Here is a 26953-nt window from a genome sequence, read left to right on the forward strand (position 1 = left end):
TCAGTTTTCCATCGACCTGTTACGTTCGCTAAAGTACGAGAGTTTCCGTCAAGAGTTTCTATCAGAGATCGATTCGATCCAACGCGGACGAGGTAACTTCTACCAGGTCGCGTATGTACGTGTACTTGCATGCAAAATCCATCAAGCTCCTAGCTTGCTTGCTTGTTAGCTTTGTTGCACTTACACGTCGTAGCTCTGGGTGATTTGATCTAGCGATCAAAAGCCAACATGCAGGACAGGCAAAACCCCCTTCTTGGACTGATCCATTTTGAACTTCTTCTAAACCTTGTCAAGGTATGCGCTTTGTGAAAGTCCTATTAAGCGTCTCGATCTATCATTATAGATCTTGATGCCTAATATGTAAGCAACTTTTCCGAGGTCCTTCATTGAAAAACTCTTGGTCAAATATATCTTCACGCTTTCCAAAAGTTATATATTGTTTTCAATTAGCAATATCTCATCCACATATAATATTAGAAACGCTATAGAGCTCCCACTCACTTTCTTGTAAATACAAGCTTCTCCACAAACTTGTATAAACCCAAACGCTTTGATCACCTCATCAAAGCGAAGATTCCAACTCTGAGATGCTTGCACCAGTCCATAAATGGATCGCTGGAGCTTGCATACTTTGTCAGCATTCTCTGGATCGACAAAACCTTTCGATTGCATCATATACAACTCTTTCTTAAGGAAACCATTAAGGAACGCTATTTTGACATCCATCTGCCAGATTTCATAATCGAAAAATGCAGCTATTGCTAGCATGATTCTGACGGACTTAAGCATCGCTACGTGTGAGAAAGTCTAATGTAGTCAACTCCTTGAACTTGTGAAACCCCTTTGCAACAAGTCAAGCTTTATAGACGGTAACATTACTGTCCACGTCCGTCTTCCTCTTAAAGATCCATTTTGTTTTCATACATGGATCCTATCTCGGATTTCATGGCCTCTAGCCATTTGTTGGAATCCGGGCCCACCATCGCTTCTCCATAGCTCGTAGGTTCATCGTTGTCCAACAACATGACCTCTAAGACAGGATCACCATACCACTCAGGAGTAGTACGCGTCTTTGTCGACCTTCGAGGTTTGGTAGTAACTTGATCAAAAACTTCATGATCACCATCATTAGCTTCCTCTTCAACTGGTGTAGGCGCCACAAGAACATCTTCTTGCGCCCTGCTATTCTCTGTTTGAAGTGACGGTTCAGTAACCTTATCAAGTTCCACCATCCCCCCACTCAATTCTTTCGAGAGAAACTCTTTTTTGAGAAAGGGCGCGTTCTTAGCAAAAAACACTTTGCCCTCGGATCTGAGATAGAAGGTATACCCAACTGCTTCCTGTGGCTACCCTATGAAGACTCACTTGTCCGCTTTAGGTTCGAACTTATCAGGCTGAAGCCTTTTGACATAAGCGTCGCATCTCCCAACTTTAAGAAATGTCAGCTTAGGTTTCTTGCCGAACCATAATTCATACAACGTCGTCTCAACGAATTTAGATGGTGCCCTATTTAAAGTGAATGCATTCGTCTCTAACGCATAACCCCAAAATGATAGTGGCAAATCGGTAAGAGACATCATAGAACACACCATATCCAATAAGGCACAATTACGACGTTCGGACACACTATTACGCTGTGGTGTTCCAGGTGGCGTGAGTTGTGAAACAATTCCACACTTCCTTAAGTGCATGCCAAACTCATAACTCAGATATTCTCCTCCTCGATCAAATCGCAGGAACTTAATCTTCTTATTACGATGATTCTCAACTTCATTCTGAAATTGCTTGAACTTTTCAAACGTTTCAGATTTGTGCTTCATCAAGTAAATATATCCATATCTACTCAAATCATCGGTGAAGGTGAGAAAATAACGATATCCACCGCGCGCATGAACACTCACCGGACCGCACACATCAGTATGCATGATTTCCAACAAGTCATTTGTCCGTTACTGTTAAGCTTCATGCACTAGCCAACGTAACCAAAAGTCCGAACTAATGGAAAGAGCTAGACAATTCACATATACACTTCAACACCCCCCTCACGTGTGATGCGGAAAGTCAACACATGGACAAACTTAGAGGTATGGCTCAAGAGGCCTATACGTGGACAGATAGGGGGTGGTAGTAATTTTTTAATAAACTGCGAAAGCCAAGACTTGAACTCAAGACCTTAGGCTCTGATACCATGTTAACCTTCATGCACTAGCCGGTTGAGTTGGCTAGTGCATGAAGCTTAGTTCCATCGTACCGGAAAACGGGGGTTTAGTCGTCTAACCCATGAGGCATGGTTCACATGTATCAAGTGACTCAAAATCAAGTGATTCCAAAAGTCCATCACCATGGAGTTTCTTCATGCGTTTACACCAATATGACCTAAGCGGCAATGCCACAAGAAAGTGGTACTATCATTATTAACTCTACATCTTTTGGCATCAATGTTATAAATATGTGTATCATTACTATCGAGATTCAACAAGAATAAACCATTCACGTTGGGTGCATGACCATAAAAAATATTACTCATATAAACAAAGCAACCATTATTATTTGATTTAAATGAATAACCGCCTCGCATTAAACAAGATCCAGATATAATGTTCATGCTCAATGCAGGCATCAAATAACAATTATTTAGGTTCATAACTAATCCCGATGGTAATCGAAGAGCGAGTGTGCCCACGGCGATTACATCAACTTGGAACCATTTCCCACGCGCATCGTCACTTCGTTCTTTGCCAGCCTTTGTTTATTTCGTAGTTCCCGTTTCAAGTTACAAATATGAGCAACCGAACCGGTATCAAATACCTAGGCACTACTACGAGAGCTAGTAAGGTACACATCAATAACATGTATATCATATATACCTTTGTTGACGTTGCCAGCCTTCTTATCGGCCAGATACTTGGGGTAATTCCGCTTCCAGTGGCCAGTTCCCTTGCAATAGAAGCACTTAGTCTCAGGCTTGGGTCCAGCCTTGGGTTTCTTCATGGGAGCGGCAACTGCTTTGCCATTCTTCTTGAAGTTATCCTTCTTTTCCTTTCTCTTCTTGAAACTAGTGGATTTATTCACCATCAACCCTTGATGTTCCTTCTTGATTTCTACTTCTGCGACTTTCAGCATCACGAATAGCTCGGAGATGGACTTGTTCATCCCTTGCATATTATAGTTCATCACGAAGCTCTTGTAGCTAGGTGGCAGTGACTGAGGAACTCTGTCAGTGATCGTCTCAGGTGGAAGCTCAACTTCCAGTTGAGTCAAATGGTTGTAGTACCCAGACATTTTGAGTATGTGCTCACTGACATAATTGTTCTCCTCCATCTTGCAGGCAAAGAATTTATCGGTCTCATACCTTTCGATCCGGGCATTTGCTTGAAAAACAAAGTTCAACTCTTGGAACATCTCATATGCTCCATGACGTTTAAAACGCTTTTGAAGTTCCGATTCTAAGCCATACAGCACGACGCACTGAACTATCGAGTAGTCATCAGCACGCGCCTGCCAGACGTTCACAACGTCCATAGACGACACTCGAGGGGGTGGCGCACCAAGCGGCGCATCAAGGACATAAGCCTTTTGTTAAGCCGTGTGGATAATCCTCAGACTACGGACCCAGTCCGCAAAGTTACTTCCATCATCTTTCAGCTTAGCTTTCTCTAGGAACGCATTAAAATTCAGGGGAGCTACTGCGCGAGCCATTGATACAACAACAACAAAGCCTTTAGTCCCAAACAAGTTGTGGTAAGCTGCGCGAGCCATTGATCTACGACATAATTTGCAAAGACAACTTAGATTATTGTTTATGATAATGAGTTCAGTTAATCATATTACTTAAGAACTCCCACCCAAGTTTGATCATCACGTGAGGTGAGGTGGTTTCAATGGTGAACATGTCCATGTTGATCATATCTACTATATGACTCATGTTCGACCTTTCGGTCTCTTGTGTTTCGAGGCCATGTCTGTATATGCTAGGCTCGTCAAGTTTAACCCAAGTTTTCTGCGTGTGCAAAACTGGCTTACACCTGTTGTATGCGAACGTAGAGTCTATCGCACCCGATCATCACGTGGTGCCTCGAAAGATGAACCTTCGCATTAGACACTTGGGGAGAAAACAATTTTATGTTGAAATTTTAGTGAGGGATCATCTTATAATGCTAGCGTCGTCCTAAGCAAAATAAGATGCATAAAAGGATTAACATCACACGCAAATCATATAAGTGACATGATATGGCCATCATCATCTTATGATTTATATCTTCATCTCCAAAGCACCGTCATGATCTCCATCGTCACCGGCATGACACCATGATCTCCATCATCGTGTCGTCATTGGGTTGTTGCGTCAACCATGCTTCTACAACTATTGCTAACTCATAGTGATAAAGTAAAACAAAAAGGCACAAATTAATTAAAGACAACCCTATGGCTCCTGCCGGTTATTGTAGTCATTGACATGCAAGTCGTGATAATCTATACAAAACATGATCATTTCATACATCACATATATCTCATCATGTCTCTGGCCATATTATATCACAACATACCCTGCAAAAACAAGTTAAACGTCCTTTACTTTGTTGTTGCATGTTTTACGTGGCTGCTATGGGTGACTAGCAAGAACCGTTCTTACCTACGCAAAGCCACAACGGTGATATTCAAGTTGCTATTTAACCTTCTACGAGGACCGCCTCTGTCGAATCCGATTCAACTAAAGTGGGAGAGACAGACACCCGCCAGCCATCTTTATGCAACAAGTTGCATGTTAGTCGATGGAACCGGTCTCTCGTACGTGGACAAGTAAGGTTGGTCCGGGCCGCTTCATCCCACAATACCGCCGAATCAAAATAAGACTAAGGAAGTAAGCAATCTGAACATCAATGCCCACAAACATTTTGTGTTCTACTCGTGCATGTTATCTACGCATAGACATAGCTCATGATGCCACTGTTGGGGAACGTCGCATGGGAAACAAAAAAAATCTACACTCACCCAGAAAAATCTATGAAGATCAACAACTATGAGAGGAGTGTATCTACATACCCTTGTAGATCATTAAGTGGAAGCGTTTAGAAACGCGGTTGATGTAATCGAACGTCTTCGTGATCCAATCACGAACGTCCCGATCAAGTGCCGAACGGACGACACCTCCGCGTTCAGCACACGTACATCTCGATGACGCCTTCACCACCCCGATCCAGCGAGCGAAGGTGAAGTAGTAACTGAGTTCTCCGGCAGCACGACAACGTGGTGGTGGAGCGATCTCGGCAGGGCTTCGCCAAGCACTGCCACAATCGTGACGGTGGAGAAATACTACGAGAGAGAGAGAGAGGAGGGCCGCGCTGTGGCTTTCAGGTGCAGCTGCCCTCCCTCTCCTCTAGTATATATAGGGGGGGGGGGAAGGGGAGGAGGAGGACGGCGCCCTAGGGTCTCCCCTATGGTGGGGCGGCGGACACCAAGAGGTGGCTTGGCCCCCAAGGAAGGAGGGGCGACGGCCACCTCTAGGCCAGCTCACCTCCTTGGCCGCATGGGCCTTAGGTTGGAGGTGCAGCCAGCCCACCAAGGGCTAGTGCGCCACCTCTCACAGCCCATGGGGCCCTCAGGGGCAAATGGACCCTCTCGGTGGACCCTCAGAACTCTTCTGGAACCTCCATCACAAAACCGGTAACCTTTCGGAACTCGAATACCAACTTTCCATATATCAGTCTTTACCTCCGGACCGTTCCGAAGCTCCTCGTCATGTCCGAGATCTCATCTGAGACTCCGAACAACCTTCGGTCACCAATACAATAACACAACTATATCTATATTGGCACCGAACGTTAAATGTGCAGACCCTGCGGGTTCGAGAACCATGCAGACATGACCTGGACACCTCTACGGTCAATAACCAATAGCAGGACCTGGATGCCCATATTGGTTCCTACATATTCTACGAAGATCTATATCGGTCGAACCACAATGTCAGGGATTCAGCTAATCCCGTATGCAGTTCCCTTTGTCCATCGGTATGTTATTTGCTCGAGATTCGATTGTCGGTATCTCCATACCTAGTTCAATCTCTATACCGGCAAGTCTCTTTACTCGTTCCGTAATACAAGATCCCGTGACTAACTCTTTAGTCACATTGCTTGCAAGCCTATTGTGATGCTGTATTACCGAATGGGCCCCGAGATACCTCTCCGTCATACGGAGTGACAAATCCCAGTCTTGATCCATTCCAACTCAACAGACACCCTCGGAGATACCTATAAAGGCATCTTTATAATCATTAAGTTACGTTGTGATTTGATACGTACAAGGCATTCCTCCGGTGTCAGTGAGTTACATGATCTCATGGTCATGGGAACAAATACATTGACATGCAGAAAGCAATATCAATAAACTTGATACGATCAAACGTTATGCTTACGGTTTGGGTCTTGTCTATCACATCATTCTCCTAATGATGTGATCCCGTTATCAAATGACAACTCATGTCTATGGCTAGGAAACCTTAGCCGTCTTTGATCAACGAGAGGCTTACTAGGGACACTCTGTTGTCTATGTATCCACACATGTATTTGAGTTTCCGATCAATACAATTATAGCATGGATAATAAACAATTATCATGAAGAAGGAAATATAATAATAACCACTTTATTATTACCTCCATGGCATATTTCAAACACGTAAGAGTGGCTGAGTTTTGACGTTGGCTCGCCAAGCCTATCACAAACCTCCTCCTTTACCAGGACTTGGGACCGGCTATGTCGATTTGTTTTCATATTCTTTTATGAAATTTCCATATTCGATTCTGCTTCTATTAAAAACATGGAAACAAATTTGACATTATTTTGTTCCGTCCATTTTCGCTCCTTTTTCATCCCCATTCTACAATGTATTGAACGGGTGCCGAGAGCTTCCAGGTTAGTTGATCTTCGATTCCAAGGGACAAGGATTGGACATCGATCACCCAACCAAGTGTGGGTAAATATAACGGCTCCTTGCATGTTTAGGGCTCCTGAGGTTCATCGATCCAACCTCTGTCGCCCAGCTCCTTGCATATGGTTCTGCTATTGGTAGCCCTCGACACAACTGACACGATCACCATAGGGGCAATATCAACAATCACTATTAGTAAATCTATTGGTCTGATCAAAATCTTGCGCGCTTCCCATTGCCACGTCCACCTTTGTAGCTGCATGAACCAGACCAGTTGTGTGCTTGTTAACTTCGATTACGACCAAGATTCATCAGTGTGCTGCAGCCATGACCATCTTGTCTGCAATGCCCAGTTCATTCTCTTAATATCTTTGATCCCAAGGTCCCCGACCTCGATTTATTCACAACCATCTCTCCATGCCACAACGCAGTGGCCACGATTTGTCTCTCAACGCCCTTTCGAGAAGAAGCTTCACTGTTTCTTATCAATTGCTCTGCAGTATTCACCTAGTTGGGCATATCTGTAGGTAGCATGGTGTGAACAACAGCTCTGGAGAGACATATTTAACCATCACTAGCCATCCGCTCTTAGTGGTCATACCAGTTTTCCATTTGGCAAGCTTATCGTCCATTTTATTGAGAGGTTGATAATCAGCGTGTTAGAGTTTCCAAATTGAAAGTGGAACATATTGAATCTGATATTCCTTGAGAGGGCAGGCAAGTTGGTCTGTGAGGATCTGAACAATATTGGTGTGGAGTCTAGAGGCATAACCGGAAGTATGAAGCGGTTGTGGCATCAGTTCGCGATCTTTGCGAGTTGGCTTCAGGAAGTCCATCGCATCGTCAGCATAAAGCGACACAGCGAGCAAACCTTGCGTCGCTACCATTTCGGTCAAACGATGAAGGACCTCCATCAAGAAGACAAAACATCATTGGACAAAAGGTCACCCTGGCGAACTCCTAATGATTGATTTCCTCACTTAGGATGTTATACACCTGTGTATTGGCAGTAAACAATAGTAAGCATATGAGCTCCCACGAGCGATGACCAAACCACAGTTCACCGACTGCAAAAGCTGAGTCCATGAAGTTCAAGGATGGTTACATGATACTATTTGATCAGCCAGTCAATGCATACATCGTGCTGATATCATCTAGTCAATCAGTCAATGAGTACATTGTGATAAGTCCATGTAGTTTAAGGATCGCCACGTGATATCATCTGCAAAAGAAACCCTAAAGAGTCGAACCGACTGCCAGCAAAGCTGGACTTTTGCTTAGTGCATCAATGGAGAGTCAAATGTCAAGACTTCAACTAAATTCAACCAGACAAAAAAGAACAAAATATGCACTAAAGGTTGCCAATCGGACTTGGGAATGTTCTTCAATTGGGGTGCGCTGCGAACGGTAGTGGGACTCATGGGGATTTCTGGTGGATCTCCACACCAGGGCTGGTGGCACGCTCATCTTACCTCCGACGCCTCCGAGGCTGAGCAGACTAGGGGAAGGAAGCTATATCCTCCACCTCCGTGTCTTCCTCCTTATTAGAGTTCACTAGGCCGCTCGCCTTCCGCCGTCCAGTCGGCTTTCCTCCTCTGTCATTTTCAAAAGATTTATGCTGAGAGAAGGATCTGCCCGCTTTCTCGGCTTGAAAACTGATAGAAGATTATTGCTACCAAACCATATATTCGACTGTGAACAAAACTGAGTGAATAATACCTACCCCCATGGGGATCTGGCCGACGCCAAGGGGCTTCATTGAGCGGTCTCGGTGGAGGTTGCTACGAACCCGCGTGAGCCGCTTCATTTGGGTCTCAAAGACCTCATCAAACAGTCGGAGCGGTGTGGTCCTTGTCTGACCGGCAGAGCCCTACTACATCCACATGCCCCTCATGCGAGCTTGGAACGGCTGAATCCTCCAACTGACCTAGGTGGCCACGAGGTCGTTGTTGGTCAAATCGTGATCTGAGAGCGCGCTGATCTGCGCCATCAGGATCTTCACCTTAGTGTGCTCCCCCTTCGTGAGTTTGAAGGGCTACCCGAAAAGCCACTTGGTGACGGAGTTCGTGTACGGCAACGATCCAGCCGGTCCAGCCGCGGTGGAAGGCCCAACACAGTAGAATCAGGTCAACTGCCAGTTCTTCACTGTGTCAAGCCACTTCAGGTTGAAGTAGCCCGAGCTCTTTTTCGCCTGGGTCCCGAGTCCACCGCAGATCTCCTTGACGTTCTTCTCCACCATTTGGGGCTTGAGATAAAAGATATGCTTGAAGAGCACCCAATTTGGTGGGATGCCGACAAAACCCTCGCACAGCGTGACGAAGCACGAGAGATGCGCCACCCCATTGGGCCTGAGATGGCGGAGCTGGGAACGAAAGTAAGACAAAACCTCATGAAGAAAGGACTGGATAGGCAAAGACAAACTTGGCTTGACAAGATCGGCGAGGATCACCCGCTCATTTGCTCGAGGGGCGGGCTCCGACTCGTTGGGGTCCGGCACCCGCCAGCCGTCGGTAGGAACTTGCCCGTCATGGGTGTTGAACTGCACGACGCACTCGGTCACCACCTAGGACAACCAATCGTTGCGCTCTCGCTCGTCATAGGGCGCAGCGGTGTGCTCCTCGACGACTGCGGAGGAGCCGATAGCCTTAGCCCACTCGAGCTTCTTCGTCGTGGACATCTACACAAGGGGCTGTAGCTGGAGACTTGGAGCTTGAGGCGATGGACCCGCTCACAAGCGGTTGCTCCCAAAGCGTCGTGGGGAAAGGCGGAGAAGTGGAGAGAATGGGCTAATCTCTCCCACCACCTCTATTTATGGCAAGGGGACTGGACCACCCCCTGCCAACGACATGCGGTGTTAGACTACCTACAATAAGAGTAACATAGGTAGTAACACAGATGGCACCTAAGCAAAAAATGTGATTTGGCAACTAATTAATGTGAAGAGAGAGAAATTGAGTAACTTAGCTAGTTACTCATACTATGAGTAACACAACGCATACCAAGGCAACTCGTGCTCCGATCCTCCTCCACGCAGCCGCCGTTCGTCTCGTTGCTCCTACCCGATCTCGCTGCTGCTCCCAATCTCCTCCTGCTGCTGCTCCCGATCTTGTTGCAGCTCCCGTTCTCGTCCTGCTACTGCTGTGTCGCCGGATCGAACGCCCGCCGCAACCCCTGTTGCCGGATCCTCCCGTGGCTGCCCCGTCGGATCCCCCGTCGCCTCCAGCCGCCGCCACCTCTTGCCGCCGCCGCCTACAGTCGTCGCCGCCTACAGTCGTCGCCGCCTCCAGTCGCCGGATCCCGCCACCTCCAGCCGCCGCCGCCTCCGATTCATCCGCCACCAGCCGCCCCGATCCGCTTCACCTCGAGCCGCCCAAGGGTCCCGATCCAACTGCTGGTTGCCCCAATCTCGCCGGATCTCGCCTGATTTCGTTGGATCTTGTCAGATTCTGCTAGTTCCTCGTTGCTGCTGGTCTGTCTCGATCTCTGCTGAGTAAAAAAAATGTCTACTGCATCGGGTTATGTTGATGTTCCTCGTTGCCCGGTGATTTTTGATAGCTCTAACTACACCGAGTTCGTTGGCTTCATGCGCATGCATATGCGTGGCATCCGCCTATGGGGTGTTCTTTCTGGCGAGGTCTGCTGTCCGCCACGTCCGGTTCCTCCAGTCGCCCCTACTCCGCCGACTCCACCAGTTCTTCCTGCGGATGCTACTCAGGCCGCAAAGGATGCGGCTAAGCTTGCTGATGAGGCTGCTGATCGTGCTTACGATGAGAAGTTTTTGGCTTATGAGGAGGCTCTTCACACGTATCATGGTGCTCTGTCTGTTTACACCCAGTGGCTTGATGATGATGCTCGTGCTGCAGCTGTTCTCACTGCTAGTGTTCTGCCTCAGTTTGCTTCTGAGTTTCTGGGTCTTCCTACTATATTTGAGATGTGGACCCGTCTTCGTCAGCGCTATGAGCCCTCTGGTGATGCCTCATACCTCTCTGTGGTCTGTCAGGAGCATGCTCTTCAGCAGGGTGACTCTACTGTTGATGACTTCTATGCACAGAGTTCTGCTATCTGGAGCCAGCTTGATTCTCTCCGCAGTGCTGGTTGTCCTAATTGCCCCTGTTGCCAGGCTGTCCATGCTGATTTGGAGTTTTATCGCGTCTACGAGTTCCTGTCTAGGCTCCGTAAGGAGTTTGAGCCCCGACGTGCTCAGTTGTTTGCTCGTGGCCGTATTTTTCTCATGGAGGCACTCTCTGAGATTCGTGCTGAGGAGACTCGCTTACGTGGTGTTCGTTTACTAGAGGTTCCCTCTGTGCTCGCTATTCGGGCTCCTTCTACGCCACCTACTGCACCGACCCCTTCTCGCTCGAGTGCTCCGCCGCTCTTGCCCACTCCTTCTGGAAGCTCAGGTCGCCCCCGTTCACATTGCGGCTACTGCAACAATGATGGTCATATTGAGTCCCAGTGCTTCCAGAAGCGGAAACACCTGCGCAAGGCGCGATCATCATCTTCCGGGACTTCGTCATCTACCTCAACAGCTTCAGCCATCGCTTTGACTGAGCAGGATATTCTGAGACTTAAGCGTCTGCTCGCTGCTTCAGGTTCTTTCTCGACGGGTACTGTTGGTTCTGTGACTGATGCTTCCCGCACTGAGCAACCACCTTCTACACAGTCAGGTACATCCCCATGGGTTCTGGACTCTGGAGCTTCTTTTCATATGTCTTCTCATTCTTCCACTCTGTCCTCTCTTCGCTCGCTTCATTCTCCTGTTCATGTCCTCACCGCTGATGGTACTCCCCTTCCTGTCGTTAGTAGAGGCACTCTTACCACTCCTTATTATGTTCCTGATGTTGCTCATGTTCCTCGACTTATGATGAATCTGTTTTCTGCTGGTCAACTTACTGATTCTGGTTGTCGCGTCATGCTTGACGTTGACTCTTGTTCTGTCCAGGACCGTCGCACGCACACTCTGGTTGGGACTGGCCCTCGCCGCCGTGATTCTCAGAGTCTTTGGGAGTTGGACTGGCTTCATGTTCCTTCCGCTGCCACCACTATCGCCAGTTCTTCCGCTTCGGTCGCCTTCGCTACTAGTTCCTTCGAGCAGTGGCATCATCGACTTGGTCATCTGTGTGGTTCTCGTTTGTTGTCTTTAGTTCTTCGAGGTCTTCTGGGGCCTGTCTCAGGAGATGTCTCTTTAGAGTGTCAGGGTTGTCGTCTTGGCAAGCAGATTCAGTTACCATATTCACATAGTGAGTCAGTGTCTAAGCGTCCGTTTGATTTAGTCCATTCTGATGTACGGGGTTCGGCTCCCTTCGCTTCGAAAGGGGGTGATAAATACTATATTATTTTCATAGATGACTTCTCTCGTTACACATGGCTTTATTTCATGACTTCTCGTAGTGAGGTGTTGTCTATTTATAAGCGTTTTGCTACCATGGTTCATACTCATATCTCTTCGCCCATTCGTGTGTTTCGTGCTGACTCCGCTGGCGAGTATATCTCTAAGATGTTGCGTGGTGTTCTTGCTGAGCAAGGGACTCTCTCAATTCTCTTGTCCTGGTGCTCACGCTCAGAATGGCGTGGCTAAGCAAAAGCATCGTCATCTTCTTGAGACGGCTCGTGCATTGATGATTGCTGCCTCTCTCCCCCCTCATTTTTGGGCTGAGGCCGTCTCCACCTCCACCTATCTCATCAATCTTCAGCCTTCCGCTGCTCTACAGGGTGGTGTTCCTTTCGAGTGTCTTTTTGATCGTTCTCCTGATTATTCGATGCTTCGCTTGTTTGGTTGTGTTTGCTATGTTCTTCTTGCCCTTTGCGAACGCACCAAACTGACCTCTCAGTCTGTTGAGTGTGTCTTCTTAGGCTATAGTGATGAGCATAAGGGCTATCGTTGTTGGGATCCTATCGGTCGTCGGATGTGTATCTCTCGGGATGTCACTTTCGATGAGTCTCGTCCCTTCTACCCACGCCCATCTTCCTCGACCTTTTCAGTGGAGGATATCTCTTTCCTCACTTTTCCTGACACACCTATCACCCCCATCGAGCCTTTGTCTATTCGTTCCGCTCCCTCTGCTTCTCCACCTCTTGTCGATTTGCCGCCACCATCTTCCACGGTCTCCTCGCCTAGCATGTCACCAGATTCCGCACCTTCATCTCCGGTGACTTCTTCGTCGCCACCCCCCGATTCTACCTTGGCGATTCCTCCTTGCATTATTCCATCTTTTCCTCAGTGTTACACTCGTCATTCACGTCCTGTGGATGCCTCTGTGGATGTGTCGTCATCCTCGTCTCAGCCTACCTATGGCATGCGTTCTCGTCCTCGTCCGCCTGTTCATCGTTTTGGATTTCCCACCGCTGGTGCTGCTGTTCTTGAATCGACTTCTTATCGTCAGGTTGTTGTTCATCCTGAATGACAGTTTGCGATGGCAGAGGAGATTGCTGCTCTTGAACGCACTGGTACGTGGGATCTTGTTTCCCTTCCTCTCGGAGTCCGTCCCATCACTTGTAAGTGGGTCTACAAGGTTAAGACTCGCTCTGATGGTTCTCTTGAGCGTTATAAAACTCGTCTTGTGGCTCGTGGTTTTTAGAAGTAGCATGGTCGTGATTACGACGAGACTTTTGCTCCTGTGGCCCATATGACCACTGTTCGTACACTTCTTGCCGTGGCCTCTGCACGCCACTAGTCTATATCTTAGCTTGATGTTAAGAATGCCTTTCTTAATGGTGAGCTGGGTGAAGAGGTGTACATGCAGCCACCACCTGGGTATTCTGTTCATGATGGCATGGTATGTCGTCTTCGTCGCTCTCTTTATGGCCTTAAGCAAGCCCCCCGCGCCTGGTTTGAGCATTTTGCGTCTGTGGTGACTGTCCCTGGTTTTTCAGCAAGTGCTCATGATCCAGCATTGTTTATTCACCTTTCTCCTCGTGGTCGGACTCTTCTTCTCTATGTTGATGACATGATCATCACCGGGGATGATCCCGAGTATATTGCCTTTGTAAAGGCCCGTCTTAGCGAGCAGTTTCTTATGTCTGATCTTGGACCTCTTCGCTACTTTCTCGGGATTGAAGTCTCTTCTACCTCTGATGGATTTTTTATATCCCAGGAAAAGTATATCCAGGATTTTCTTGCTCGTGCTGCTCTTATTGATGAGCACACTGTTGAGACTCGCGTGGAGCTCAATGTTCACCTCCGTGATACTGATGGTGATCCCCTGCCTGACCCGACGCGTTATCGTCACCTTGTTGGCAGTCTTGTCTATCTAGCTGTCACTCGTCCGGATATCTCTTATCCGGTTCATATTCTGAGTCAGTTCGTCTCCCCTCCCACCTCGGTTCACTATAGTCATCTCCTTCGTGTTCTTCGATATCTTCGGGGCACGACCTCTCACCGTCTATTCTTTCCTCGCTCCAGTTCTTTACAGCTTCAGGCCTATTCGGATGCTACGTGGGCTAGTGATCCTTCAGATCGCCGTTCACTTTCTGCTTAGTGTGTTTTTCTTGGTGATTCTCTCATTACCTGGAAGACGAAGAAATAGATTGCAGTTTCACGTTCGAGTGCAGAGGCTGAGTTGCGAGCGATGGCTGTTTTGACGGCAGAGGTGACTTGGTTACGGCGGTTACTTCAGGATTTTGGTGTTTCTGTCACTACACCGACTCTGCTCTTCTCTGACAGTACAGGTGCTATTAGCATTGCGCGCGATGCTGTGAAACATGAGCTCACCAAGCATATTGGTGTTGATGCTTTCTATGTGCACGCTGGTGTGCAGGATCAGGTTATTGCTCTTCAGTATGTGCCTTCCGAGTTACGTTTGGCGGATTTTCTGACGAAGGCCCAGACTAGAGCACAGCATGGCTTCTATGTCTCCAAACTCAGTGTTGTTCATCCACCATGAGTTTGAGGGGGGTGTTAGAGTATATATTATATAGCCGTGTACCCTTTTGTATTTATCCCTATATATAAGGGGTTTCTTGCATATAGTCCATCACATGTACATGTATATATATCGGCCTATGGCCTCATGGGAATACAAGTTGCTTATTCCTAACAGAATTGACCAGTCGGCTGAATGAAGGGACACATTGATTCGGCTGTCAGGGTTAGTCCCAAGCTAGAAAGCCCGTCCACACGACATGATGAAAATTCGGGTACACCACACTCAAAGAAAAACCGAGTGAAGTGACACTTGTTAAAGATCAGTTCTATATGCAGAGCGACGGGTGCTCGTGGTATCTTCCATGGCATTGGTTGGATTTCTCATGAAATCCAAATATTCGACTGCGCAAACTTGGTTCTTGAGGAGGGGGTTTGACCAACGGTTCCACCAAGGTCTCTCAGCGGGCAAACAAGTTGCACTTTGAGTTCAGCGACCAGTCAGAATCTTCTCCGTCGCGGTGCAGTTGGATTCTGCAGCGAGACCCTGACGGACTCGATGGCTACTGACACGGGAATACTTACGGGGTAGGCCCACGTATAAGAATGGGCCAGCCAAAGGCCTAGGCCCATCAAGATTACAACCCAATAGGTCATCAACCAAGGTGTTTTTGGCCGACGGACTATGTGTCTACATATGGATTCCACCCCTCCAATTGAGCAGGCACCGTTCGCCCCCCCCCCCCCGGCTGGGTAGCAGTTGGATGTCCTACAGTCGGCTGCGCCAAGAGACACCCACGATCACCATGATGCATTGAATAATGCCGTTATCCAACGTTGGTATATCTTGTTAAATATTGCAGTTACTAGTACTTTTTTCTGAGAAATCTCGCCACTTTATTGATTGATAGCAAAACCATAGGTACAAGATTTGGGTCATGAGGATTGCCCAACCAAACATGTCTATCTATACCTAGATTACACGCAAGCTTGGTGAGATTATGAGCCTCAAAGTTGTGCTTCCTACGTTCATGAACAAAAAAACATAAAGGAAAACTAGTTCTATATCCTATTATTTCATGTATGATGGCCGAGTGAGGACCTCCTGTCCCCTGGTTGATATCATTCACCACACCTGGACAATCCGATGCCACCTTCATCTCTTTTACATGGAGGTCTTCCGCTAATGCCAACACTTCCCTGCATGTGTATGTCTCCAAGATCACAGGATTGCTTATGCCTCGATAGACAACAACAGAAGATCCCAAATATAGTCCGGTATGATCACGTCATATAGCTTCTACTGCACCTCCATCTCTATGTCGCGCCACTGCCCCATCAACATTAATTTTTACTACAACCATCAGGGGGTGGTATCCATCGCTGGGAATCATCCTGTCGTGTCCCACTCGAGCTTGCCTAGTCTCTGGAATTGCTAGCTGGCCCAGCTCACTAATGTAGGAATTCACAAAAGTACACACGGTGCCCCTACTTTCATACCCTACAATATTGTCAGGAAAATACCCATGACAGCTGTTAGGAAGTATTAGTATTAGTCTAGGAGTCCTTATTAGTCTATTAGTATTAGTCTAGGAGTCCTTATTAGTCTATGTTTACTTTCCTTGCACCTCAAGTCATGTGTAATATATATATGTCCCTTGGGCCTTCAATACAGATAAGTTGCTTTCCTAACATGGTATTAGAGCCTAGGTTTAGGTCTCCTCCGCGTCCCGCAACTCACGCTTGATAGTTTTTTTCCCACCTCTCCTTCGATCGAACAGATCGATTCTTTCCTACCGTGATCGATCTGCTGAGCAGGGGCCGATCTCCATCCATGCCGTCCTGGCGCTCCTGGCCGCCGGCGCCGATGGGAAGACCCTGGAAGAGATCCTCCGCGTCCTAGGCGTGCAGTCCAGCCTCGAGCTACAGGACTCCGTGGCTGGTCTCCTGGACGGATCCTCGAATCCCGACGGCAGCGGGCTGAGCGTCCATATCGCCTTCCACGGATTCTGCGTCGACCGACCAGGGGAGCTCCACGTCTATCGGATGGATTTCTTAGAGCCGCCCGCTTGGCGCAAGACGGACTGCATCGGGGATCGCTTTCCTCCTCAGTGGATCCCTTCCGTCCATATCCCGATAGGCATTACGGCCACGTACGTCGTCGAGTCCTGCAACGACCTCTTCCTCGACCTTGCCTTCCTCGGATTCGGCTCTGTCGTCGGCTCCGGCGTCTTCGTGCTCACCGGCCAGGAGGCCAGCTTCGACGCCGGCCCCGCCATCCCGCTCGCCTACGCCGCCGCGGGCTTCTCCGCTCTGCTCTCGTCCTTCTGCTACGCGGAGCTCACCACCGAGATCCCATCTGCTGGGGGCTCCTTCATCCAGGTCAACGCCCGCCGCCCCTTCAGGCTTCGTCAACCCGCCCATGCATCTACTACTGTCGCCACCAGTCTTCCGCCCGTCCGTTCCATCTGCATACTCTGTTCCCGCTGCACCCCATGGTGCCTGCTGGTGCTAGCTGCTACTCGCTACCACCTGGTGTTGCCTGCTGCTACGTGGTGCTACCTGTTGCTAGCTGCTTACGTGCTGCTACTGCTAGCTACTTTCTGCTGCTACTTCGCAGCTTAGCTTTAAAAAAAAGTACAACATCTTCTGCATATACGATGGATTTTGCATCTTTATGTCGTGTATGCTTCCTAGCTTTTAGCTTCCTTGTTTTCCGCTGCGTCCACCAAATCCGTTGATATTTTGTGTTTTCTCATGCCATGCGAGTCCATCATACCTTAGTCCATCAGCCTTTCTCCGGTCCTGATCCTTTCTATGCAACTTTTGAGGCCTACTTGCCCTTGTTGTTTTCTATAGGATTGTCTGGACTTCTTTTGCATTGTTGATCTACGTCCATCGTGCCTTATCCGTCGAGCTTCTTTCGCCGATGGTTGTCGTGGACTATGATTTTCCGCCAATGCTTTATTCTCTTGATGTGCCATCTTCTTTTGACAACTCATCTTCTCTTGATACTTATCTTGTATCTTCAAGTGATGCGGTGTCTTCCTCTGATGTGCCATCTCTTCGGTGTCTTCCTCTGATGTGCCATCTTCTTTTGACAACCCATCTTCTCCTGTATCTTCAAGTGATGCGGTGTCTACCTCTGATGTGCCATCTCTTCGTTAGCTCCTTCGGCGACTCGACAAGTTTTGAAGACTCTTCATGCTACGATGACACTCTCAAGACGCGTATTTGGATTATCATTTTTTTTAGTATTACACTTCTTCAAATGCAATGCTATTGCATACGTTTTGCATTTGAGGGGGGTGTTAGGAAGTATTAGTATTAGTCTAGAACTCCTTATTAGTCTATTAGTATTAGTCCAGGAGTCCTTATTAGTCTATGTTTACTTTCCTTGCACCTCAAGTCATGTGTAATATATATATGCCCCTTGGGCCTTCAATACAGATAAGTTGCTTTACTAACACTACAGCCCAGTTCTCTGTACCCCGCTCATATCTCAGCTGCTGTGTGTTGTTTATTAGTGATCCTGTTGAGTTGTCTCTGTTCTGTGCAGAGTCTTTTATGAGAATATTTTGTGTGTTGCTAGTAACTGAACTGTGTATGTTTTCTTTTTTATTGCTATTATGTTATCTAGAGTAACTTTGGTAAGAGAATGGGGACTCCAACTCTTGCTAGACAAGCTTAAAGTTAAAATAGTTGGAAACATTTTCTATACATCCTCTCTTATCTAGTGTTGATACTATTGCCACTTGTTATCAGTTATGCACTGTGCTCCCTAATCTTTCATTGAAGGGAACACCATATTGGATGGCCCCAGAGGTGCGCACATATATTCCTTGCATTACTACTAAGTTCTCGTGTTATCAACTTCAAATATCATATTACGCCTTAGAGCTTTAAAGTTGAAGTCCATGTGGGTGCAATTTTTTCTACTCTTTGTAAACATCATACTTTTCTGTACATGGATGGTCAAGCTCACTTTCTCTTCATGTGGATTGCAATTATCCGACTTCATCCTTTGTGGTCTTGTAATATTTAATACCTTGCGAAGAAAAGGTACATATTATAAAGCATGTGACTGTTACAGTGTCCAACACGATTAGTTTAACAAAAGAAACAAGATCTGTTTTTCACTTGATGGGACTAGGAGTTGTTATTTCTTAGTAAGAACAGTTAAGTGACTACTTTTTTGGAATTACTCAGGTTTAGTATGACATATGTATGATCTGAACAACTTTAATGGCATTGTCTTCAGTTTAGGTACCTAATGGACCTCCAATTTTCATGTTACAAACAAGCCATTATATTATCCAGCAATTCATGTTTTTATTATTATTCATATTTGAGTTGCATGCTTGGGTCTATAAATTCTCTTGGTTGCACCTTTATGCTTATTGAAGCTTACTTTGTTTCTTCTTTTGCAGATGGTTCGGGCTTCACTTGTTAAAGACATGGGCTATGATCTTGCTGTTGATATCTGGAGTCTTGGTTGCACCATTATCGAGATGTTCAATGGAAAACCTCCTTGGAGCGGTCTTGAAGGGGTAATAACTTGGAGCCTTTCGATTTACAGTAAGCTTATCAGCATGCATTTCATGACTAGTCTGCGTGGCATAGAGAAAATAATACTCCCTACGACCCAAATTAATTGTCGCAGCTTTAGTACAACTGTAGTAAACTTTCTACTAAAGTTGTATTGAAGCAGCGACAATTAATTTGGATCGGAGGGAGTATAAAATGAAGTGCTTAAGCTAATTGAATGTTTGTTTGGGTACACATGATGACCATCAGAATCAGCACCGTGTCATTCTAATTCCGAGTTCAAATGCTCCTGCCATGAACAGTTAAATCCGAAAAAATAGTCATCAACAAATTTAAAAATTCTAATTTTCTTCTGCTGAAAATGAGTATGAATCTGCACGTAATGTCCCAATTGTGGTACTTCTGTGCAATTAACTCAAGAAAACGAGAGAGGGCCGAAAATGAGTGGATGAGAGCCCTCGCGAGTAGATGAGATAGGTGTGGCAGTGCGTGGCCCCAGCAGCTGCATGGCATAGCGCAGGGTGTGATCCAGTATGAATTGGACAATGTGATCGGAGGGCGCCCGAGCGGCCGGCCGAGTGTTCCGTCAGTCAGCCTTAGGGAATCATTTACCTAATCTCTTGTCAGAATTTTCGTTCTCATAATCTCTTGTCAGAGTTTTCGTTCTCATAATCTCTTGTCAGAGATGGAACATAAATATCAGCCTAGAGGGCCTAATAATAAGCTATAATAGTGTTATGTTCAATTAATGAATTGTCAGGGGAAGCCTAATATGGACATATGTTCATATGCACACATAAATAGGCGTGGAAGGTAACCGCAGGAGTTATCACGAGTTATTGATCGTTGGTAACTTGTAGTCTGGTTATCAACACCATAAAGTTGTACGAAAAAGCTACTACTTCTAAGAAAACTTTTTCCTACTACAGCCTGCTGCAATGTTCAAGGTTTTGAATAAGGACCCACCGCTTCCTGACAATTTATCACATGAGGCAAAGGATTTTCTGGAATGCTGTTTCAAGAGGGATCTAGCAGTGAGGCCAAGCGCAAGCCAGTTGTTGAACCATCCGTTTATCAGGAATTCAAGTCATTACAGCAAGCATGTTAAAGAAGTCATTATTACAGGCTGTGAGGAAGCCATTCAAGCAAGCTGTGACACATCCTTAACAGGGAAAACTGCAACTGGGTGAGCAGCTTGGTTTCATTTATTGTTAAGTCAAGTAGAGTGGTTCAATTATCCAATTTTCTTTTGCCGATCCTAATATACCTTTGTCTTTTATTGCCAGTGGAGCAAATGATGCTAGGTCTTCCGAATCATTAGCTTCACAATTAACTCTGCAACCAGTCCAGGTAGCCAAATGTCAGGCACGAGGAGGCCTCCCCTGTTTCTCTGTGTCGGAAGAGACGTGGTTGGTTGATGGCGCATCCGACGGTTGAGCGAAGAGGATACCGGTTCGAGTTAAGTGGAGTGGCGATCGTCGATCCAGCATCCGACGGCCTAGCGCAGCGCCCGCGTCGCTGTTGGAAATCTAACAAGCCCACTACCGTTATTTAGCTGCTTTATTTCCTTTCTTTTCCTTTTGTTGTTGGCCTATATAAGCCACGAGTTCCAGCCCTTAGAGGCATGTAAATCTTGTATGGTTGAAACCCTAGGCCGCCGCCGGCGTGCTCAACTCATTTTCCCCCTTTGTTGGGCAATATATCCACTCTCCGACCTAATTCGAGCCTCCAAAGTTCGTTGCTAGTCACTATATTCAGTTCGTCAGTAACTTTGTTCCTGACAATTGGTATCAGAGGCAGTCGATTTTCGGCTAGAAGAAAGGAGTACAAGGGAAGCTGGTGGAGGTTCCGCATCAGATCCAGATCGGCGGAAGGTTGGAGGAGCTAGATCCTATTCAAGGTACTCAGATAAATCCCACCACCCACCTTGTTCTTGAGGTATGATGGCAGGGCAAGCAGATTCTGTGCTTACAGCAGATCTGTAGCTAGCGTCGTTAGAGTTGGATGTCAAAACCTTGCAGAACAGTAAAGAGGAAGATAGGAAGGAGTTTCGTGCGATGGTTAACAAATTTTTTGTCACTATGCAAAGCACAACTTTGATAAAATTCAGGAGAACTTTAGGAAGCTGTTGCTGGATCATGGTTCTGAAGAAGGTCAAGTTGACCGTTCTGAGCACGGTAGTGCCCCAGTAAAAGGTTGAATAGGTGCATTCCCCTGTGGTTCCTGCAGGTAGACCAAAGCTATTGCACAATTTCACACCACCCTTAGTACATGGCCAAGAGAAAGAGGCGGTGTTAGCAGTAGGTTCAGGAGTGCTGAGAGATCACACTGGAAAGGAGCTCAATTTGGATGGTACTGTCAAGGCACTATACATGCATCCCAATTTTACTAACAACAAGATGGAGGCTAATCAGGCACTATACAGGCATCCCAATTTTACTAACAACAAGATGGAGGCTAATCAGGTTACTGGACAACAACAACAGCTGCAAGTGCAACAGGTGGAAATGGGTGCAGTGGAGGAGTGGCCAGATGGACAGAGACACATGCAGTATTCTCCTACAGACAATAGAATGCCTGTCCTAACAGTTAAACATGCAAAGCTGAATATTGTTGAGTTTGAAGGACTGGATCCTGAAGCATGGATACAGAATCTGGATCAGTACTTTGCTGCTGCTAGAACACCAATTGAACATAGGACAGAATTAGCAGTTTCTTACTTGAAAGGCCCTGCAGTTCAATGGTGGAGAGGTACTGGTTTTGCTCCTAGTAATGTACCCTGGCACAAATTCTGCTCTTATTTATTTGAGAGGTTTGCTATGGATTCATCTTGTGACATTGTGAGTTCATTCCATGCTATGCATCAGACTTCATCCTTGGCTGGGTATGTGGAGCAGTTTGAGCATTTAATGAATATTATGAGAAGGGAAAACCCTGGAATTCCTCATAGTTACTATGTGACTAGCTTTGTATCTGGCCTTAGTACTTATATAAAGAGCCATGTGGAATGCTTCAAACCTAAGGATATGCAAACTGCTATTTGGTATGCTAGAAGAATGAAAAAGGCTCAACCTTCAGTGCAGGTGGTGCAAACTAAGCCTTATATTCCTCAACCAAGAAGGCAGGTCCTGTTTGAGCAACCTAAGGTTGAAGGGGCTTCTGTAGGACAAAACAGAAACTTGGTAATACAGCAGGCCAAACAGAACCAAGTGTGCTAGAAATGCAGGGAGCCTTGGGTGCCAGGCCATACGCAAGTTTGCAAGATGAGCCAAAGAGCACAAGTACAAGCTTTGCAAGCTCATGAAGAAGAGGTGCCTGAAACTATCCATGTCACTGATTTTGCTGATCTAGAGTTAGAAAACTTGGATCAAATTCCAGCTGATGCCATTTTGCAAGTGTCTATGCATGCAACTATGGGATTTGGAGCTATGAAGAATACCTTTATTCTGACAGTTAAGATAGGTAACACCTCTGCAACAACACTAGTGGATAGTGGCAGTACTTCCACATTAGTGTCCCCAGAGATGGCAACCAAAATGTTAGTCAAAACAAAGCCTACTCCTAGGGTAAAGGTAGCTGTAGCAAGTGGAGAGATGTTGTGGAGTGAATTTATGGTGCAGGATTGCTTATATGAAATTCAAGGCCAGCAGTTCAGTGATAGTTCCAGAGTGTTACAATTGAAGGGGTATGCTATGATATTGGGAGTGGACTGGTTGAAGAAATATAGCCCAGTGCACATGGATTTTATCAAAATGGAAATGAAGGTATCTGCATTGGATGGACAGTTGGTCACTTTCTCTGATGAGACAGTTCCACAAGCACAACGTGAAGAGGCTAAGGATTTTAGTGATAAACTGATGGAACATGCTATATGTGGTTTTGTGTTGTTTACTGCTTCTGCTATGGAAGTTAGTAGCACATCTAAGAAGCTACCTAAAGAATTACAGTCATTGCTGAATAGTTATGAGCAGCTATTTCACGAACCTACTGCATTGCCTCCCAATAGGCCTTGTGACCACAGAATTCCTCTGATAGAGGGAGCAAAGGTGGTTAATCAGAGGCCCTACAGAATGCCTCATCATCAAAAGGAAATTTTGGAAAAGATTATCAAGGAATTGTTGAAATATGGAGTTATCAGGCCTAGTACTAGCCCCTTTTCCTCACCTATGCTATTAGTCAAAAAGAAAGATGGTTCTTGGAGGTTGTGCACAGACTACAGAAAACTGAATGCTATTACAGTCAAAAAAAATATCCAATTCCAATTATTGAGGATCTATTGGATCAGTTGAAAGGTGCCAAATTCTTTTCTAAAATTGATCTTAGAAATGGGTACCACCAGATAAGAATGGCAGAAGAGGATATACATAAGACATCTTTTGTTACTCACATGGGCCTGTTTGAGTACCTAGTTATGTCCTTTGGCTTGACAAATGGCCCACCTAGTTTCCAAGCTTTGATGAATTTCCTTTTTGGAATGCTGAAATTTGTGGTAACATTCTTTGATGATATCCTGGTGTTTAGCAAGTCCTTGGAGGAACATAAGGACCATCTTACTCAAGTGTTTGATATCTTACAAGAAAACAAGTTATATGCTAGAAGGGAAAAGTGCTCTTTTGGCCAGACTGAGGTGGAATATTTGGGTCACATTATCAACCAGGAAGGTGTAGCTACTGATCCATCTAAGATTAGAGCAATCCAAGAATGGCCAGCTCCTACAAACATTACTGAACTAAGAAGCTTCTTGGGTTTGAGTGGTTATTATAGAAGGTTCATTAAGGGTTATGGGGTCATTTGCAGACCTCTGTTTGATTGTTTGAAGAAAGATGCCTTTCATTGGAGCAATGAACAGGACATAGCATTGGCTGAAATAAAAGACAAGATTACTCACTCTCCAGTGTTAATTTTACCTGATTTCTCCAAGCCATTTGTTCTAGAGGCTGATGCTTGTGGATATGGGTTAGGAGCTGTGTTGATGCAGGAAGGAAGGCCTATCTTTTACTTGAGCAAATCAATTGGGCCTAGAGCTGCTGCTATATCCACCTATGATAAGGAAGCTATGGAAATTATTGAAGCTGTCAAAAAGTGGAAACATTATTTTCTGGCTACTGCTTTAATCATCAGGACAGACCAAGAGAGTCTGAAATATATACGGGAGCAAAAACTGACTGAAGGTATTCAGCACAAGCTGCTGCTGAAGTTGTTGGGGTATAATTTCACTATTGAATATAAGAAGGGCAAGGAGAACAAGGTTGCAGATGCATTATCTAGAGTGAAGCATTGGACTTCCATGCTTGTGGTTAGTAATACTACTCCAACTTGGGTCATGGAAGTAGTGAGAAGTTACAATCAGGATGAGAAAGTTAAGGACTGGATCACTCAATGTTCAGTTGACAAGGAGAACAATGGTTCTTATTCCTACAGAAATGGTATTCTGAGGTTCAAAAATAAGGTGGTAGTAGGAAATGCAACTGCACTCAGACAGGAGCTGTTGAAAACCTTCCATAGCTCTGAGTTGGGAGGCCACTCTGGAGAAAGAGCTACTTATCAGAGAATCAATTTGGTATTTCATTGGCCAGGATTGAAGCAAGATGTCACTGCATTTGTTAAAGCTTGTCCAGTTTGTCCGATTAACAAGGCTGAGCACTGTCCTTACCCTGGTCTGTTAGAACCACTCTGTGTGCCTGATTTTGCTTGGGCTCATGTTAGTATGGACTTTGTGGAAGGTTTACCTATTTTCGAAAACAAGTATCTGATCTTGGTGCTGGTGGACAGATTCACTAAATATGCTCATTTCATGGGCATGAAACATCCTATAACTGTGGAATCTGTGGCTAGGGCATTTTGTGAGACAATATTTAAGTTACATGGCATGCCAGTAGTGATTGTAACTGACAGAGACAGAATATTCACCAGCAACCTGTGGTAGCACCTATTCAAGTCTCTGAAGATCAAACTGCACATGAGCACTAGTTATCATCCTCAATCTGATGGGCAAACTAAGACGGTTAACCAGTGCCTAGAAAATTACTTGAGATGTATGTGTTTTCAGCAACCAAAGAAATGGCATGGCTGGTTAGCCTTAGCTGAGTGGTGGTATAACACTAATTTCCATACTGCCCTACAAATGACTCCATTCCAAGCTCTATATGGGTTCCCTCCCCCTATGGTGGCTGAATCTGTACTACCTGATACTATATTTGTGGATTATGGTAATTTGCTCCAAAACAGGGAATTGGCATTCGAGGTGATCAAACAAAACCTGATAAAAGCACAGGAAAGAATGAAGTGGTTTGCTGACAAGAAGAGAAAAGAGAGAGAGTTTGTAGTAGGGGATATGGTGTATTTAAAGTTGCAACCATATAGGCATACATCTCTCAGTCTTCACAGGCATTTGAAATTGCATTCCAAGTTTTATGGTCCATTCAGAGTTCTTCAGAGAGTGGGACTTCATGCATACAAACTACTCTTACCTGAAGGTTGCAAGTTGCAAGTTGCCTTCTAAGGATCTTCCTTTGGTTGGGGCCGATGGTATAATCAAGATGGAACCTGAAGCTGTTCTTGACAGGAAGTTGGTGCCAAGAGTTCAGGGGGATATCAGTATTCCAGTAGTGAGATGGTTGATCAAGTGGGTGAACATGCCAGTAGAGGAAGCAACTTGGGAGGATTTAGCATTTATCCAGAAAGTGTTTCCTTCTTTTGCAGCTTGAGGGCAAGCTGTCGCTTAACAGGGGGGATTGTCAGGCACGAGGAGGCCTCCCCTGTTTCTCTGTGTCGGAAGAGACGTGGTTGGTTGATGGCGCATCCGACGGCTGAGAGAAGAGGATACCGGTTCGAGTTAAGTGGAGTGGCGATCGTCGATCCAGCATCCGATGGCCTAGCGCAGCGCCCGCGTCGGTGTTGGAAACCCGACAAGCCTACTACCGTTATTTAGCTGCTTTATTTCCTTTCCTTTTCCTTTCGTTGTTGGCCTATATAAGCCACGAGTTCCAGCCCTTAGAGGCATGTAAATCTTGTATGGGTGAAACCCTAGGCCGCCGGTGGCGTGCTCAACTCATTTTCCCCTTTCCTGGGCAATATATCCACTCTCCGACCTAATTCTAGCCTCCAAAGTTCGTTGCTAGTCACTATATTCAGTTCGTCAGTAACTCTATTCCTGACACCACACCTTATTTCCCCCTATAAATTTAGGTTTTGCCTCCAATCCCGATTCTTACGCATTCCAGCATTGGGATCTACACTCTGCAGCTAGGATGGTTCCATTGTAACATTTTAGTAGGATTTCAGTAGGTGTCAAATTTCATTCAAATCCTGAGTCATCAACAAAATGTACAAATCAATAACACCCACAGTCCCACACTACAAAATATATTTGTTCAATGCATAGAGAAAGCAGTACAACAGAAGATATTATATTTTTTTGCAAATCCTCGGTTATTGTGCTATCAATAACCCATATTCAATAATATTTACAACTGAACTTATGGTTTTACTTCTAAATATCATCTCTGGAATTTCTAAGTGTCTGAAGATTGAGTATGAGTTCTCCAGTCAAGACAGAGAGAACTTGAGTAAATCCTGAACCAAAGAACCCCATATTGTCTTCAAAATACCTAGCAATT

General features: G+C 45.8%; 1 protein-coding gene across 5 annotated transcripts in view; it reads left to right on the forward strand.

Moving 5' to 3' along the window:
• The window catches only part of LOC123447860 (disease resistance protein RGA5-like), a 45604-nt gene extending 18892 nt beyond the window's left edge, over positions 1–26712 (forward strand). For 3 of the 5 annotated variants that reach the window (XM_045124563.1, XM_045124565.1, XM_045124567.1), the window contains exons 9-12: positions 18552–18611; positions 19217–19336; positions 20264–20520; positions 20621–21053. In XM_045124563.1, coding sequence (XP_044980498.1) covers positions 18552–18611; positions 19217–19336; positions 20264–20520; positions 20621–20771 — 588 coding nt within the window. In that variant the 3' untranslated portion in view covers positions 20772–21053. Of the gene's footprint in view, positions 1–18551; positions 18612–19216; positions 19337–20263; positions 20521–20620; positions 21054–26075 lie in introns of those variants that run through there. The other 2 variants (XM_045124564.1, XM_045124566.1) reach the window with 2 other exon arrangements.
• Positions 26713–26953: the final 241 nt, after the last annotated feature.

Source organism: Hordeum vulgare, chromosome 4H (genome assembly GCF_904849725.1).
Source record: "Hordeum vulgare subsp. vulgare chromosome 4H, MorexV3_pseudomolecules_assembly, whole genome shotgun sequence".
NCBI lineage: Eukaryota > Viridiplantae > Streptophyta > Magnoliopsida > Poales > Poaceae > Hordeum > Hordeum vulgare.